General features: G+C 39.4%; 1 protein-coding gene across 6 annotated transcripts in view; it reads left to right on the top strand.

Moving 5' to 3' along the window:
- The window catches only part of IL31RA (interleukin 31 receptor A), an 87,843-nt gene that overhangs the window by 47,361 nt on the left and 23,793 nt on the right, over window positions 1-16,689 (top strand). For all 6 annotated transcript variants that reach the window (XM_014587992.2, XM_027772061.1, XM_014587990.2 and 3 more), the window contains 4 exons: window positions 1,430-1,581; window positions 2,377-2,542; window positions 10,766-10,845; window positions 11,728-11,944. In XM_014587992.2, the coding sequence (XP_014443478.1) occupies window positions 1,430-1,581; window positions 2,377-2,542; window positions 10,766-10,845; window positions 11,728-11,944 (615 nt within the window). The remainder of the gene's footprint in view (window positions 1-1,429; window positions 1,582-2,376; window positions 2,543-10,765; window positions 10,846-11,727; window positions 11,945-16,689) is intronic.

Raw genomic sequence — 16,689 nt, 5'->3', positions numbered from 1 at the left:
CACACCATTTATGCTGATAATTTACTTACTCTTTTTATGAACAATGAAAAATTATACTTCAATCCATCCTATGTTATAAATGATCACAGTTACCAGTATCTGAATAAACATTTGTAGCTGTCATCCACTTATCCATTCACTTAGCAAATATTTGGTATCTGCTCTGTGTCAGGTATTAATTCTAGCCCCTGTGATCAAGACTAGCCTTTATCCTCAAGGAGCTATAAATGAAAAAGTGGACCATTAGAAAGGTCCAATAGTATAACAGTAGTCAAATAAATTTTGTTCATCCATAAGGTAAAATATTATGAAGCAAGGTGAAATATTATAAAACTTTAAAAAATCATGTTTTGAAGAATTTTTAAAGAGTTATTTTATTTAACTTTATTTATTTTAATGTGACTAGAGAGAGACAGAGCAAGAGAGATGTGAGAGATGCAAGAGAGAGAGAGAGAGAGAGAAAGCAAGCTGCCAGGTCCAGGACTCAAACCATGGTTGGCCAAGTGGGAGTCCAGTGTCTTTAACCACCACACCATTTGCTGGCCCCATTTTGAAGAATTTTTAATAGAAAGGGTTATATAATGATTGTATAATGTCATTTAGAAAATCAAAAGATTTCTTTAGCATAATATCAATTTTGTTTAAAAGATATGCAGATAACTTTAGGAAAAAACCCTGAAAGTAAATGTATCAAAAATTAATAAGAGTTATCTCTGGTTGAAATTATGAATGATTTAAAGTTTTTTAGGGGTATTTTCTTATATTTTAAACATTTTCTTTAATGAGTACATACTTCTTTTATATCTAAGAAAACACATATTTTATTTTTTTTTCTTGCTATAGGGCATGTGTGCTCTCCAGAAAGACAGAGATAGAGAGATGGCAAGCAAGAAATCACCCCCCAGGGGAGATAGCTATGCTGCAATCCTTTCTCCTCCATTCTCCTCTCGGGATCTTGGACACGCGTGCACATGCTCCTGGGACTTGAACCGAAGTCGACTATTTTAAATGAGAGAACTTTGGGCTAGAATGTTTGCAGTGTGCAAGGAGAATGAGAAGTGCTTTTTAGTGGATATTTTTTCATCCTAGAAGTCAAAGAAAGACTTAGGGGAGAGGAGAGTATCTAAGGGGAACAACCTATTTTCTGATCATGTGATCACCTCTGCTTGGGGTATAAATCAATCAATAAAAGGGTGATTTGCAGAAAGAGCACAGGGATGAATTACTTTTCCTTAGGTATTCTGTTTGGGGTAGGAAGAGGGTGGCATTCCTTTTGCACTGCCTTGCTTATGCCATCTCTATATAGCAGACCACAAATTATGCACTGTTGTTTTCTTTCTAGGCTTATTTCCCCCACAATTTTGGGTGTATGCTATTAGCACCTTCTCATTTTTTGTAAATATTAAAATTGTATAATTTTTATTTTCAGTAAAAACTGAACCACCTGTGATTTCTATTGTGAAACCAGTTTTGGGTATCAAACGAATGGTTCAAATAAAATGGAAGAAGCCCATGTTGGCACCTGCTTCGTCCAATTTAAAATACATGCTTCGATTCAGGACAGTCAATAGTAGCCACTGGGTAAGTTATGCCACTATGATGTTTCTATCAGAGGACTTGAGAAAGAAAATCATTGATGACTTTTGTTGACCTGGCATTATCATTTTCATTGTCTATGTTGAAAATAGAAGAGAGACATTAGTAAGAACTTCCCTTCCCTGGATCTTTGGATTGGAGAAATGTTCTACCACAGGCATTTTGCATGCTGAGCACAGGGACATATTATTAGAGTGAGAAATTAACTTTTCATTTTACCTTGGTGTGTATCTAGATAGGTTGGCTACCAGAGAGTCCATAGTTTAACCATTTTCCTCTTTATTTTACCTCTATTCTGCCCATGAGTGTGTCAAAATAAATTTATATATCTGGGTGTCAAGACTTGTGTCTGGTCCTAATTTTGCTGATGATAATGCAACTGAGGTTGCTTCTCTTGTTCTATGAGGCTGTATAGCCAGGTATTGGAGTCACTTCTGAAGTTAAGCTGAGGCTAAGTTGTCCTGGATCATAAGATTCTGCTTTGCATCTTCCAGAACAGCAAGTGGATGACACTTACTTTTATCCAGCCCTGAGGCAGCCCTCTGTGCCCCCAATAAGCTTAGAGATAGGAAGGAGGGCATAGCAGTTCATGGGGTGATTGACATCCATTTAGGTGCAAATTGTCCCCAGGAAAATTTGGAGGTTTATGAAAATGCATCTTTTAAAATTTGAGATAGGGTGTTACCTCTGAAGAGGTAAAAGAGCTTTGAGAGTGAAGAGGAAATGTGGGAAATAACATGAGCGTCATTATCTCAGCCCAGGGATGTCTCTCTCTTGTAGATGGAAGTCAACTTCACCCAGCACTATGAGAATACAGACCACACCTACAACCTCACGGGGCTGCAGGCTTTTACAGAGTATGTCATAGCTCTGCAGTGCGCAGCTGAGGATTCAATGTTCTGGAGTGACTGGAGCCAAGAAAAAATTGGGATGACCGAGGAGGAAGGCAAGCTACTCCCTGTAATTCATTTCCTCCCTACTCTGCTATAGGGCTGTCTTGACCTAGACATGATGGGTTTTGTCAAGTGCCAACTTGGGAATCATGGCGTCTCAGAATCCCAGGCCTGCAAATCTGCAAGGTCCTTCTCCATAGGCACTTACCACGTCTGCCTGATCCTAGGGAAGCTGTGCTCCACTGATGCTGCTAGTTACCTTAGCAGCTTTGTGCCCTGAAGGCAAAGGATCACATCTTTAATATTCTTGTAAGGTCTTATGTAAACATGATGCGGTATCATGTCATTTAAAAGGATCCTGTGATAAGCTAAGTATGTATATTATAAACCATTTCAAAAAAGATAGGTATAATTGATGGGAAATAAAAATCAAATCTTTAATGACGGAGAGGCAAGGAAAGAGACATGGACCACACATTGGTGTAGTGCTTACTGTACCTTGGGTATGGCCATTAAGAATAAGGCTTGTAATTGTGGGTTGGATTCCTTGGCCGACCATACAAGCCAGGCATGTGTGCCCATGGTGCTGGTTGGCTGGGACGGCTGAGGGTGAATATGGCATTAAACCCTGTTCAGAGTCCTTGTATTTATCTCTCTTTTTGTGTTTAACTCTTGTGAAAATAATAAACTTAAAAGAAAAGTAAGAATAGGGCTTTTATTCAGGGTGCTTGGCTTTTCTCAACCTCCTCTGGAGTGATTTTAGATAAAGTAACTAATCTCTATGCCTCCATTTTCTCACTACTTGTTCTCCTTTTGCATATTGGACCATACTTTGTGGTATACTTTGTACTAGTTTCTAGTAGTACTACTGTTTAAGTGTTACTTTAAAAATTTAGTGAAATAGGGGCCAGCAGTTGGCATAATGGCTATGTCGCTGGACTCCCATGTAGTTGCCTATGGTTCGAGTCCTGGACCTGGTGGCTTAAACCCACTCTGGGCACATATGCATGTGTCCAAGATCCTGAGAGGAGAATGGAGGAGAAGGGATTGTGGCATGGCCATCTCCCCAGAGGCATGATTTCTCACTTTCTGTCTCTCTGTCTTTCTCTGTTTTTCTAGCGAGCGCACATGCCAAACTATAGCAAAAACCTCTCAAAAAAAAAAAAAAAAAAAAGATTAAGTGAAATAATGTGTTTAGGCCATGGTGAACATTCATTAAATGCCAGATTTCCTACTATTGCTCTTCATGCTTCTATTACTGTTACTAATCCTCTCAATAACTCTGTAAAGTATGTAGAGTCCTTCCCATTTTAGAAGTGAAGGAGCTGAGTTTCAGAGATATTTATAGATGTCTTGGGGTCACTCAGTATATGCTACTATTCTTAAGAGCCTTACCTAGTGCCTGATCCCCAGCAAATGATCATTAAATGTTTGATGAATGCATTAGTTTCTAATGGCTGCCATAACGAAACACCACAACTTTAGTGGCTTAAAGCCACACAGATTTATCCTGTTGTAGTCCTGGAAGTCAGACATCCAAAATCAAGTTAACTGGGCAAAAGAAAGTAAAGGTATCAGCAGAGTTGTTTCCATTGGAGACTCTGAAGGGACAATGCTTCCTTGCCTTTCCCAGCTTTTAGTAGCTCTTTGTATTCCTTGGCTTGTGACCTCTGCCTCCATCTACAAAGCTCCTCACTCCAGTCTGAGCTTCTATTTTCACATCACCCTTTCTCCTCTTCTGTGTCAAATCTATCCACGTCTCCCACTTATAAGGATCTTTGTGATGACAATTAGGGCCCATCTCAATAATCCAGCATAATGTCTCCAATTCCAGATACTTAATCATATCCACAAAGTTTTCTTTGCTACATAAGAAAACATTTATAGTTTCTATGGATTAGGACCAAGATATCATCTGGGGTCATTATTCAGGCTCTAAAAAAAATGAATGAATGACTAATTAGATTAATACTTGATGTCCACACATCTTCTGAATTGTAGAAAAGAAAAAAAAAATCCACCCCTGTAATTTTCCTCTGAAGCTTTAACCTTATTTTGTCTAAGAGATGTAGTTTTAGACCATGAATTCCCCATGGCCATGATTTTAGGTCCTTCTTACTCAGTCTCACATAGCTAAGTCTCAAACCAATCTCAGGTAACATCTGGGCTCAACTTCTGTGCTCTCTGGCTCATATTATAATAATTTATGCATCTGGATCCTGCATGAGTATCTCATGAGACCAAGTAGGAGTCACAGATGTTTGGTGTGCTCAGCCACATGGCCAGATGTCTGGAACCAATCTGATGCCTTCTGGATTTTGTATTCACTAGAGATGCTCAAGCTTAGTCCTGAATGCCCCTCGGTGAATGTGGTCACAGAGTAGGGATAAGTCATGATATAAATTGAGAATTGGGCTAGAGGACCTTCAAAGGCTCTTTTCAACCAAAGACTCCATTCTTATGTGCCATTCAGACATCCCATCCATCTTCCATCCCATGTTGGAGTAGTACAGGAAAAAGTCACAGAAAATCCAAAATCTCTATGTGGTTAAGTGCTCCGAACTGCACTTTATACATGGTGAAGGCTGTATAAGTTTTCAATAAATAAAAATACATGCATGGATTAAAAAATAGTTAAGATATGGATTTAATGTATTTTTTAATTGAAATTACATATGATATTTGGGAACATACTTATATCCTACAGACATCATCTCAGAGTGTCCAGTGAGGTCCATTTGGTGGTGTGGTGGTTGGGGTGGCTGGATCCCACATGGGCAACTATGTGGTTTGGGTCCTGGGCCTGATGACTTGGAAAACATACTTAGCGCATGGGACCAGCAGTTAACGTAATGGCTATGTCGCTGGACTCCCATGTATGTAGTCGAACACGGTTCGAGTCCTGGACCCAGTGACTTAAACTCACGCCAGGCGTGTGTGCGTGCGTGCCCAAGATCCCGAGAGGAGAATGGAGGAGAAGGGATTATGTTGTGGCCATCCCCCCTGGGGAGTGATTTCTCGCTTTCTGTCTCTCTGTCTTTCCGGCGAGCGCACGTACCCTATAGCAAAGACCTCTCAAAAAAATAAAGAAAGCATACTTAGTGCATATACATGCGTGCCCAAAATCCTGAAAGGAGAAGAAGAGATTGCAACAAGGCCATCCCTCCTGTGGGGGTGTTCTTTCTTTCTCTCTGATGAGAGCCATGTACCTTATAGCAAAAAAAAAAAAAAAAAAAAAAAAAAGAGAGAGAGAGAGAGAGAGAAATATAATATTTTACAAATATGAATAACACATAGGTTGCACAGTCAAAATAAACATAGCCCTTGGGACCAGCAGGTGTTGTGTTGTTTAAGGAGCTGGACTCCCGTGGCTGATTGTGGTTCAATTCCTGGACCTGGTGACTTGCTTTCTCATTTTCTCTCTCTCTGGTGAGCACACAATAGCAAATTTATAATAACAATAATCAAATAACATAGATCTTAAAAAAATCTTTTTAAAAAGTAGCCCAGTGGTTATAATCTGTTCATGTAGTCAGTGTTGTCTGTCTCAGTTGAATCTTCTTTTAAAAATATTAGAATGAAACACATGAAATACCATTGAGCATATTGTCCCCTTCATTTGTTCCATCTTTCAGCAGGCAGTCTGGGACTAAGTACCACCTCGGTGCAATCATGTTTTGCTCAGCTCTTCTCACAGTGGCTGCCGCTCTTCTCTTTAGTGATGACCTGGTGCCATTGTTGCTCGGGGTCTCAAGCCTGGTTAGCCAGCCACTCCTAATGGCAATCTCTTCAACTCGTTTACTGCCAGAAACAAGATTTACTATTTCATTTACTTTATTATTTAGTTCCTATGACTTGGTTAAAGTTAATTAGCAAAACACTAGAAGCTGATGTTCTCTGTGACCTTTACTAATTGAATCAAATCAGCACATTTATCTAAGTCACCAGTAGAGAACTTTTGGTTTTATTTTCCTTCATTTTTTTTTTTTCAGGATCCCAAAGAGAGGTGATAGAAACCCTCAGCAAACCCCAATTTCTTCTTTTCTAATTCATAAACCCTGTGTTTTCCTATTTCAATGAAATGCCAATTGTTTAATACACACCACCTCAAATCTTTCTAATTGTTTGAAAACTTCTAAGTTGAATATGAAGCTTCATCCATTTCCTTTTGAGTTTCAGTATGTTGATTTTATGGGATACTTACCTACATATAAGCATTTAAAATATCTGCTTACTATATGATTCAATATAATTCAATTCAAATCCTAGGTTTGTTATTTAAAAGCTTGTTATTTAATTTCTCTGTGCTTCAAAAATGGGCCTAGTAATACCGTTGTACCTAATTATGTGACTGTGGGGGTTAAGGTCAGGTAAAATGCCTCAGGATAGTGACAACTTGCTGACAGTTAGTTATTGGTATTGTTGGTCTTTAGTAAGAGTACTGATATGTATCCAGTTGATGGGGTTGTAGGGATACCCATATTGTAATAGGAACAAGACAGCCTCAGAGTGTTACTATTATCAGTTTAGACAATCAATGCTTTGAATATGTAGATATTTCTATTGATTTGGAAATTTTTAATTTTGCTTTTTTTTCATAGATAATGTTATTACTTCTCTCCCTGCTTTGATTAAACTATAAATCCATAGCAACTCATGGTTAATGGAAAGTTGGTTGTAATAATTACAGAATATCTACATGCCAATCAGGGAGTGATTTTACTCAAAGCTGCACCTGTGGAAGGGCTCTATTGGGAAGACTGTTTCTCTTTGGAGGGTATCTACAGGAAATAGTGGCCTAAATGAATGAAGAAAATACCTGATTAAATTAATTCATTATTACTATTTACCGAAACTAAATGGCTACCCATGAAATAAATCTTTTTTTTAAAAGAATTATTTTATTTAACTTTGTCTATTTATTTATTTATTTAAATTTGAGGGACAGAGTGAAAGACAGTGAGAGGGAGAGAAAGAGAGAGAAGGCCACCACCAGGTCTGGGACTTGAACTGTGGTTGGCCATGTGAGAGTTCAGTGCTCTTAACCACCACACCACCTGCTGCCGCTCTTCATGAAATAAGTCTAAAGAGAATTTTACTCATGTTTGTAATTAAGAGCCTAGAAAGATTTATTATTTAACCGTCAGTTTATTTTTGCCTACAACTATCCTTGAGATAGTATTCAGGACTGGATTGTAATGAACATTTTGTCTTTATTTTATTTAATTTATTTATTTTTTTACTGTCGTTATTATCTCTGACTTTGAATTTCCACATGAATGGAACAGGAAGATTCTGCTTGTGAAAGATAGAGTGAGAGTCTCTGTAATTCTTTTTTTTTAAATTATTTTATTTAACTTTATTCATTTATTTATTTATTTTAATTTTTACCAAAGAGAAACAGAGTGTTTATTTTAATTTTCACCAAAGAGAAACAGAGTGAAAGAGAGAGCGAGAGAGAAAGTGAGAAAGCAAGTTGCTAGGTCCAGGACTTGAAACACAATCAGCCATGTGGGAGTCCAGCACCCTTAACCACCATGCCACTTGCCTACCCCAGAGAGTCCCTGTAATTCTGTGGGTTACCTTGGTTTTTTTTTAGAGAAAAATTTTAGTGTTTTGCTAATTAACTTTAACCAAGTCATCTGAACTAAATAATAAAATAGATGAAATAGTAAATCTTGTTTCTGGCAATAAACAAGTTGAGGAGACTGACATTAGGGGTGGCTGGACTGTGATGTGCTAACCAGGCTTGAGACCTCAAGCTACAATGGCACCAGGTCATCACATGTGCTCACTGGAGAGACAGAGAGAGAGAAAGTGAGAAATCACCTCCTGAGGGGGGATGGCCATGCTGTAATCCCTTCTCCTTCATTCTCCTTTTGGGATTTGACCATACACACGCACACACACACATGCCTGGTGTGTTTCAAACCTCCAAATCTGGGGCTCAAACCACAGTCCACCTTGTGGGGTTTCAGTACCTTAACCACTTTGCCACCTGCTGGCTCACTGCAAAGATCTAATAACTTTGTAACTGTGTGCCAAGGCTGCCTTCAGGGAGGAACTTTGCCTCTGCTTCTATCTTACTAGCTTGTAGACAAGCCAAAACCAGCCTGAGGCTCCCTGTCTGAAAAATTTGAGTACTGGCTGTTCTATTTTCTGACTCATTAAAGACCTTAGGGAAATCAGAAAACTCCTGGCAGAGCGTTTATGAGAACATACTGGAGCTCAGGTGAAGTCATATGTAAGGTCTATATAGTCCTAATATCCTTATAAGCAGTTTAAATGGAATTGTAATAGATCTAATTGGGAGAGCCTGCCTCAGCTTAACAGCTAGATTGTTACTCACATTTGGTTGTAGAAATGGGACCATCCATTGTGATGAAACAAGTTATTGGCTTAATTGCCCTATGGTACCTATTTCTACAGTTCAGGGTTGTCTTTAATTGGAGTTTAGTATTTTCACTCGGAGATACCCAATTACCTAAAAATTATAAAGTTCTCAGAAGATAATCTCTTCATACTAAAATAGTTTAGATATTGGCCTGAGCGATGGACCCCATTCTTTATAGATCTAATTGTATTATGCCCAGCCATGTGATTTCCTCAAGAAAAGTTTCAGAGTAAACTTTGGCTTTAATTACAAGAGATATTTCCTCTCTTCTCCAAATTATAGACCACTAGCCTTCTGAAGAGTTCTTTAGAACTCTTTGCTTTCCTCTGATGACTAAAGTGTGAGTCATTCTTTAACTAGCAGCTTAGTATTTTGACATTTCAAGTGTATTTCAGAGCATTCAACTACATATTGCCAATAATCCATTACTTGCAAAAACTTGCTTGAAACATGATATTTGGGAGCTATAGTGCAGAAATCAAGTGAAAGGTTAATTTCTTGTTTTTGTAAGTTTCCTTTTTTTTAGGTTTTGTTCATGCACTCGCTGGGGAGAGACACCAGAGAGAGAGAGAAAGAGAGAGAGAGAAAGTGAGAAATCACTGCAAGGAGGGGATAGTCACACCATAATCTTTTCTCCTTCAGTCTTCTCTCAGGATTTTGGGCACACATGCACATGCACCTGGCATGATTTTCAAACTGCTGGGTCTGGGACTCAAATCATGCTGTTGGCCATATGTGATCCAGCAATCTTAACCTCCACACCATCTGCTGACTCCTGCTTTTATAAGGTTTATCCTCAGAAGCAGGTACACTTGGACTATGTGGTTTATTGAAGAAAGGCATGAGTCAGGATGTATGCCCTTGCATTTCATAAAAGACAACCATGCACAATGTATGTATGCACTATTTCTGTGCTTTTGCTTAGCTGAGAACAGGAAGATATTGCCTTGACATTACTGGTGTCCTTTCTGAGAGGTGCCACACGATAAATTCCATTTGTGAATTCAGTATCCACAGCTAGAAATTAGTTTCCTCTTCATATGAAATTTTGTGTTTCTGTTTTATCAGGCCATGAGAAATATGTAACTTGAAATGATTCTTTTTTTTAAAATTTTATCTGCCAAGAAGACCAACATCAAATTTAGAGTTCAGGAAGGAGCCTGTTTCTTTATTTAATTCTTTCTTATAGTCTATGACATCATAGTTTCATCCTGTTTTGAAGTAGACATGGTATAAATGATATATAATGTACCTTCTTATCAGTTATCTGTGTCATTCTCACCTTTATAAGTCTTAGATGACATGAGATAGTCCGTATTTTGGTTCATATCTGCGTGATAAAGTATATAACAATAGTTTATTGTACTTTACATTAAGACATTATACCCAAGAGTGGTTTTGCTTTACTTTTTATCTATAGTTGATTTAACCCTTTGACCACACAATGAAAACACTGTTGGTCATTGTAACATTGCTGTTCCTCTACACTCCACCTTTCTCCTACCCTCAAGCAGATCCTTCCCAATTGCCCAGCTAACTTTTTTTTAATTAAGAGAGATTTTTTGGTATAGGACGAGCACACTTTCCAGAAAGACAGAGAGAGACAGAGAGACAGAAAGTGAGAAATCACTCCCCAGGGGGGATGACTATGCTACATAGCCTTCTCCTCCATTCTTCTCTCGGGATTTTGGACATGCACGCACATGCATAGCCTGAGTTCTAAGCCACCAGGTCTGGGAATTAAACCACAATCGACCACGTGGGAGTCCAGCGAAATAACCATTACACCATCTGCTGGCCCCTTGCCCTGCTAACTTTCCCCATCTCTGTTGCAGCACCCTTCTGTCTGGGCTGGACTGAGCATCTCTCTTGTTCCTTATAGCTCCATATGGCCTGGATCTGTGGAGAGTTCTGAGACCAGCTGAGACAGATGGAAGAAGGCCAGTGTGGTTGCTGTGGAAGGTGACTGCCTCTGTGTTTGTTTTCCTGTTTAAAAACTCTTGGTCTACTCCTCTAAAATCTGAAAAATTCTTTCCTAGAGGGCTTTATGAGTCTTCAAATCTCACTATGATTACCACGCTCAAAAAAGCCCCCAAAGGTCATCTTACAGATAGCCTGAGCATACATTGTGGACCTTGGTCCCCTCTTCTTTGGGATGAAACGGTAACATTTGGGGCAGGTGCAAAGAGCAAGTGTGGGAGGCACCAGATCTTCTGGAGGAATACATCACTGACTGGCCTCTGCTGGATAGCAGTGTCAGCCCCTGAAGAGTCACCCACATCTGAGAAGTGCTCTGAGTGGGAATCAGCTCACTAGGGTGTCCTCAGGCCATTGCCAGCATATATGGCATATGTGCCCCTTTGGGTGCTGAGATAGTTGGGTGAAAAGGCAGATGAAGGGCCAGGTGGTCTTCTATGGGGAAGGCCTGGGAATGAGGAGTGAAGACAAGGCAGATATGCAATGCAGAGAAGAGGAGAAAGAGCATGAGCTAAGACAAGAAAGTGGGAAAGTAGCAAAGTGGGGTGGGGAGAGGGAATCAGCCCCAAGGAGAAAAGGCAGATAAAAGCACAGGAAATAGGGGAAAAGACAGAGAAGTTGGGAGGACAAAGAGAGGGATGAGAGGAGTGAGATGCCAAAACTCTAGTTAGTGCATCTCCAGAATTTTGGGGAAATACTCCTCATGTCATATTATACTTGCTGAAGCCCAGGCAAGTTTAAAATCTTTGGGAAAATGGTGAACTCACTCTGTTTTGCCAAATGACATTCCAATCCCAATTACTATCACTGTCTCAATGCCTTTCTTGTTTTGGTGTTGGCAATAAATTTTGTTTCCTTTGGCATCAGAAGGCAAAAGGAGCCCCAGTCCTGGAGAAAGTACTTGGCTACAGCATATGGTACTTTCCAGAAAACAACATGAACCTCACAGAGACAGTGAACACCACTAACCAGCAGATCAAACTGCATCTGGGTGGCGAGACTTACAACGTGTCTGTGATTTCTTATAATTCTCTTGGGGAGTCCCCAGTGGCTACCCTGAGGATTCCAGCAATCCATGAAAAGCGTAAGTAGAGTATAAATTTCTTACTTAGGTACTTGGCCTCATGCAGTTGGCCAAGAAGTTGTCCCTACCCTCTTAAGGGTAGCTGTTTCTTTTGAATCAAAATGAAAATGGAGTGGAGGAATTTTAGATTATGGTGGGGAAAACAGAATCTGTTGGTAATTAAAGAGTCCCTTGAAATAAAGTTCCTTTGGAACATAGTTTGTGTTAAAAATCAGAGACTTCATAAATCATATAAGGCATGTCATAACTAGAAATTCTAAATGCAGCTTTTATTTGCTCTGAGCAGAATACAAACTGTGTTGAGCCACATGAAACTGTTCTATTTGTCACATTTGTCCTCAGTGACTAAAACCTCCCTTGAACTTTTTTCCTCACAGATAGATTTTGACCATTTCCCCATCCTTATTTTAATGCCCACTTTCCTGATATTCCTTTCCCCCTTTCTGTTAGACTAAGTTAAGAAAAATACTGGGATCAGCAGATGGTGTAATACTTACGTTGCTGGACTCCCATATAGTAGACCGTCATTCGACTCCTGGACCTGGTGGCTTAAACTCACTCCAGGTGCGTGTGCGTGTGTGTCCAAAATCCTGAGAGGAGAATGCAGGAGAAGGAATTGCGGCATGGCCATCCCCCCTGGGGGCGGTGATTTCTCACTTTCTGTCTCTCTGTCTCTCCGGCAAGCATACGTACGCTATAGTGAAAATCTCTCTCTCTCTCTAAAAAAAAGTAAAGAATCTAAAGAAAAAAAGTTTTTAACATTTAACTGCTACCAGGCAAATTCCTATTTTATATCTTGTTTTGAAATACAATTTCTTCTTTGTTTCTTATTTAAGGAATTGCAGGCAATAGGTTTCCTCTTCCCTCTCTTTTCTATCTTATTTAGTACCATCTCTTGTTCTGTATATTTTCTCATTTATTTTATTACCTTTATCTCCCACAATAAGATGTATGTACTATGAAGGTGGGAACTTTGTTTTTCCTTTCTTTTGCTTTAAGAGAAGTAGGGGGTTGGGGAGAAGTATAGAGTTGAGGAAAGAGTATTTTTGGCATGGTCATACCATGTCACCATCCTCTGCCCAAGCCTCCAAGTTAGTTAGCATTTCAGACATTCCCCATCATCCCTGACCTGTTTAAATTGGTCCAGCAATTAAAGTTGGGCCTTCCATGAGGCCCTAGTCTCATATATTGATATCCTACCACTTACACCACTAGATTGGGACTTTTTTTAGTTGTTAACCAAATTTTCAATGCCTAGAATATCGTAGAGCTGTTGGCATAGAGCAGGCACTCAGTAACTTACTTGTGGAAACATTTTATAGTTAGAGACTACTCTCTCTAATTTTTTACCTCTCTAGTTGCACAGACTGAGACTGGTTTGGACATTTATACAGTTGTAGATTTCTGTGACTGTGCCGCCTTCTTCTTCTTCTTCTTTTTTTTTTTTTTTTTTAAGAGATTTTTGCTGTAGGGCGCATGTACTCACTGGAGAGACAGAGACAGAAAGTGAGAAATTACCCCCCTGGGGGTATGATCATGCTGCAATTCCTTCTCCTCCATTCTTCTGTTTAGATTTTGGGCATGCACACATGCACCCAGTGAGACCAGGACTCAAACCATGATCAACTGCATGTGAGTCTAATGATGTGACCATTACGCCATCTGCTGGTTTCACTGTGCTTTCTTCTCATTCTTGGTCTTTGCCTACTTCCTTGATTATAGAACTTCTAGGCATTCATATGTTTGTGTTTTGAGCCACAGCTGATATTTCTGTAGTTAGCATTGAATAATATTCCCCTTCATCTTTGGTTCCTGGCATCCTCATTCCTGCCTGTCCAATACCCTCATGATGAAGTTTCTGACAAATGCCTGTGCTACTGGAATGCACATTCTTTATTTATAGAGATGCCGCTGAATAGTAATCTGTTTCTCAATGTGGTCCTAGAAGGGGAGGCAGTAAGAGTAGGGGAAAATAGCCTGGGATTTGGAGTCCAACAGGCCTGGGTTCAAATATTTACTTTTTCACAAGATAACATTAACTTTGGACAAGTTGCCTAATCTCTCAAAACCCTTGCAATTTGTAAAATTGAGCCACTGTGTAATAATATCTACTTCATAGAACCATTGTGGCTATTCAATGAAATTCTGAATGTAGAATGCCTCATCTAGTGCTAATTATTACTATTGTCGTTAATTTTTTAAAAAAAATTTGCTAGAGGGTACATGTACTCACTGGAGAGGGACAGAAAGACAGAGGGAAAGTAGAATGAGGAAAAAGCACTACTCCTGAGAAATGGTTGATGCCACAGTCTTCCCTATTTCTTCCTTTTGAAATTTTGGGGACTCATGCACACACAACTACTATGTAATTCAAACTGCAGGTCTGGGACTTAAACTTCATGGTTAGCCATGTGGGTATTTGGCTGCCTTAACCACCAAGCCATGGGCTAGCCTGGCTATTGCCATTTTAATGAAATTTCTGATTAATTAAAATTGTATTAGACATGGATGATCAATTTTTAAAATACTAAAAAATATACTTAATATACTTTAAATTATGCTAAATTTCCTTAGGTTTTTTTTTTTGTTTGTTTGTTTGTTTTTTTTTTTGCTTTGGTTTATGTTAGAGTCATGACCATGATCATTAGTTATGATGGTCCTAGACCAGGTCTTGGCAAACTATAGCTTGGAGCCAAATTTGGTCCACTACTTCTTGTTGTCAGTGAAGTTTCATTTGTGCACAGGCACGTTGTATTTCATATATTGTCTGTGGCTTTTTCCGTGCAACAGTGACAGAGTTGCATAGTTGCAGCAGGGATCACCTGGCCTGCAAAGCCTAAAGTATTTACTGTCTGGCTCTTTACAGAGATGGTGTCTAAGACCCTATTCTAAGCATAGAAGAAAGCCATGTTCTACAGAATTTTGTTTAATAAAGTAGAGGCAACTGAAAAATAATTATAATAATTTTGAAAGTGTAAATGTCACTCAGTAAGTATAATTATCATATATTGTCCATTACTAGGTGTCAGGCATTTTGCTAAGATCACATAGCTAGCTCCGTTGAGCCTTAAAATGACCCATACTGTAGACACCATTAAGTCTATTTTACAGAAGATAAGGAGATTCAAGAAAATTTAGTAATTTGCCAGAGGTCTCTCAGGTCAGAGTCTAGCCTGGGTCTTCACGATTCCAAATGCGTACAATGTATTTTATTCAGAATCTTAGAGTTGTGTGTGAATAAAGTTATTTAGGGGTCAGTTCCATGGTCTGGTGGTTATGGCCGCTGGATTCCTTATGGCTTACCACATAGTTGGAGTCCTGGACTTCATATCTTGAAAAACATACCAAGTACATGTATATATGCCTAAAATCGTGAAGTGAGGGAGAGATGGACAAGAGTTTGTGGCTTGACTAGTTTCCGTAGAGGGTGCTTTCTCGTCCCTCTCTATCTCTCTCTCTCACTCTCTGGCAAGCACACATACTCTCTGGCCCAAAATAAAAAAAAATGTTACTTAGAATTTCACAGATGCTGTGTGACACTGAGCTGGTTATTTACTTTTGTGGGGGTGTCTTAGTCTGTTTTCTGATGCTGTAACAGAATATCACAGACGGGGTAACTTATTTTTTTAAGAATTATTCATTTAATTTATTATTATTATTGTTGTTATTTTTAAAAAATTTGACCAGAGACAGAGAGGAAGTGAGAAAGCAAGCTGTCAGGTCTAGTACTCGAATGGTAATTGGCCAAATAGGAGTCCAGCACCCTAATCACCACAATACCTGCTAGTCCCCAGACTAGGTAATTTATAAAGAACAGAAGCTTACTTGGCTGTTGGTATTGGAGACTGAGAAGGCCAAGGGAGTAGTGCTAGTATCTGGCAAGGTTTATCCCATGGCAGAAGGCATCACATGGTGACGCACAGATAAGACAGACAAAACTCATCTCTTTTTCAGGATCCCCATTTCTATGATAACTAACCCACTCCCACATTCATGGCTCATGAGGACAGAGTCCTCATGATCTAATGAGTTCTTAAAGACCCTAGCTCCCCATACCATCACAATGGTAATTCAATTTCAGCATGAGTTTTGGAGTGGGTATTCAAATCATAGCAATGGGCTTCCAGGTTTCCATCTTTAGAGTAAGGCATTGGAATAGGTAAGCCTTCAGAGGTTCTTTCTGGTCTGAATATCCTATGAGTTCTATGAGATCTTAGCCAGCAGGCAGCTATGGAGTGATCTGAGGCAAGCATGCAAAAAATGGCTGCTTGTGTGGTGAGAGGCCTATAGAGGAGGTTGGGATTGAGTTGCAGTAAAGTTCTGGATATTCTTGGATCAGGGCAGCTGGCAAAGAGGAAGCACTGTTAGCATCTGAGAACACTACCTGATAGATCCATAGTAACTATCTCCACACAAATCATAAGAAATTAATGGTGTTTACAGTCAAAGCCCCTTCCTCTTTTCCCAGAAAGGATCTGTGTTTTCTACCACACCCAGCGATGTGTTGTACTTGGAATGATTGCTTGAAAGGTCCTTGATGAATGATGGAAGGGCCTGACAATTAGTTTACATTCAGTAGAATTATGATTTGGAAACTTCTCGCTCAACATCAAGTAATGTTGTCAGACCTCTCCCTTTCCAAGCCTGACTCATGGCATCATGGAACCTTTTCTACCTCAGTCTCTGGAATGAATTTGGTGCATGAGACCTGGCTCCTTTTCTTCCTTGGAGCTCTGGTATTGGCG

Source organism: Tupaia chinensis, unplaced genomic scaffold (assembly GCF_000334495.1).
Source record: "Tupaia chinensis unplaced genomic scaffold, TupChi_1.0 Scaffold000251_1, whole genome shotgun sequence".
Classification (NCBI taxonomy): Eukaryota; Metazoa; Chordata; class Mammalia; order Scandentia; family Tupaiidae; genus Tupaia; species Tupaia belangeri.
Note: the sequence above shows the minus strand (reverse complement) of the source record. Positions and strands in the feature narration are given on the sequence as shown.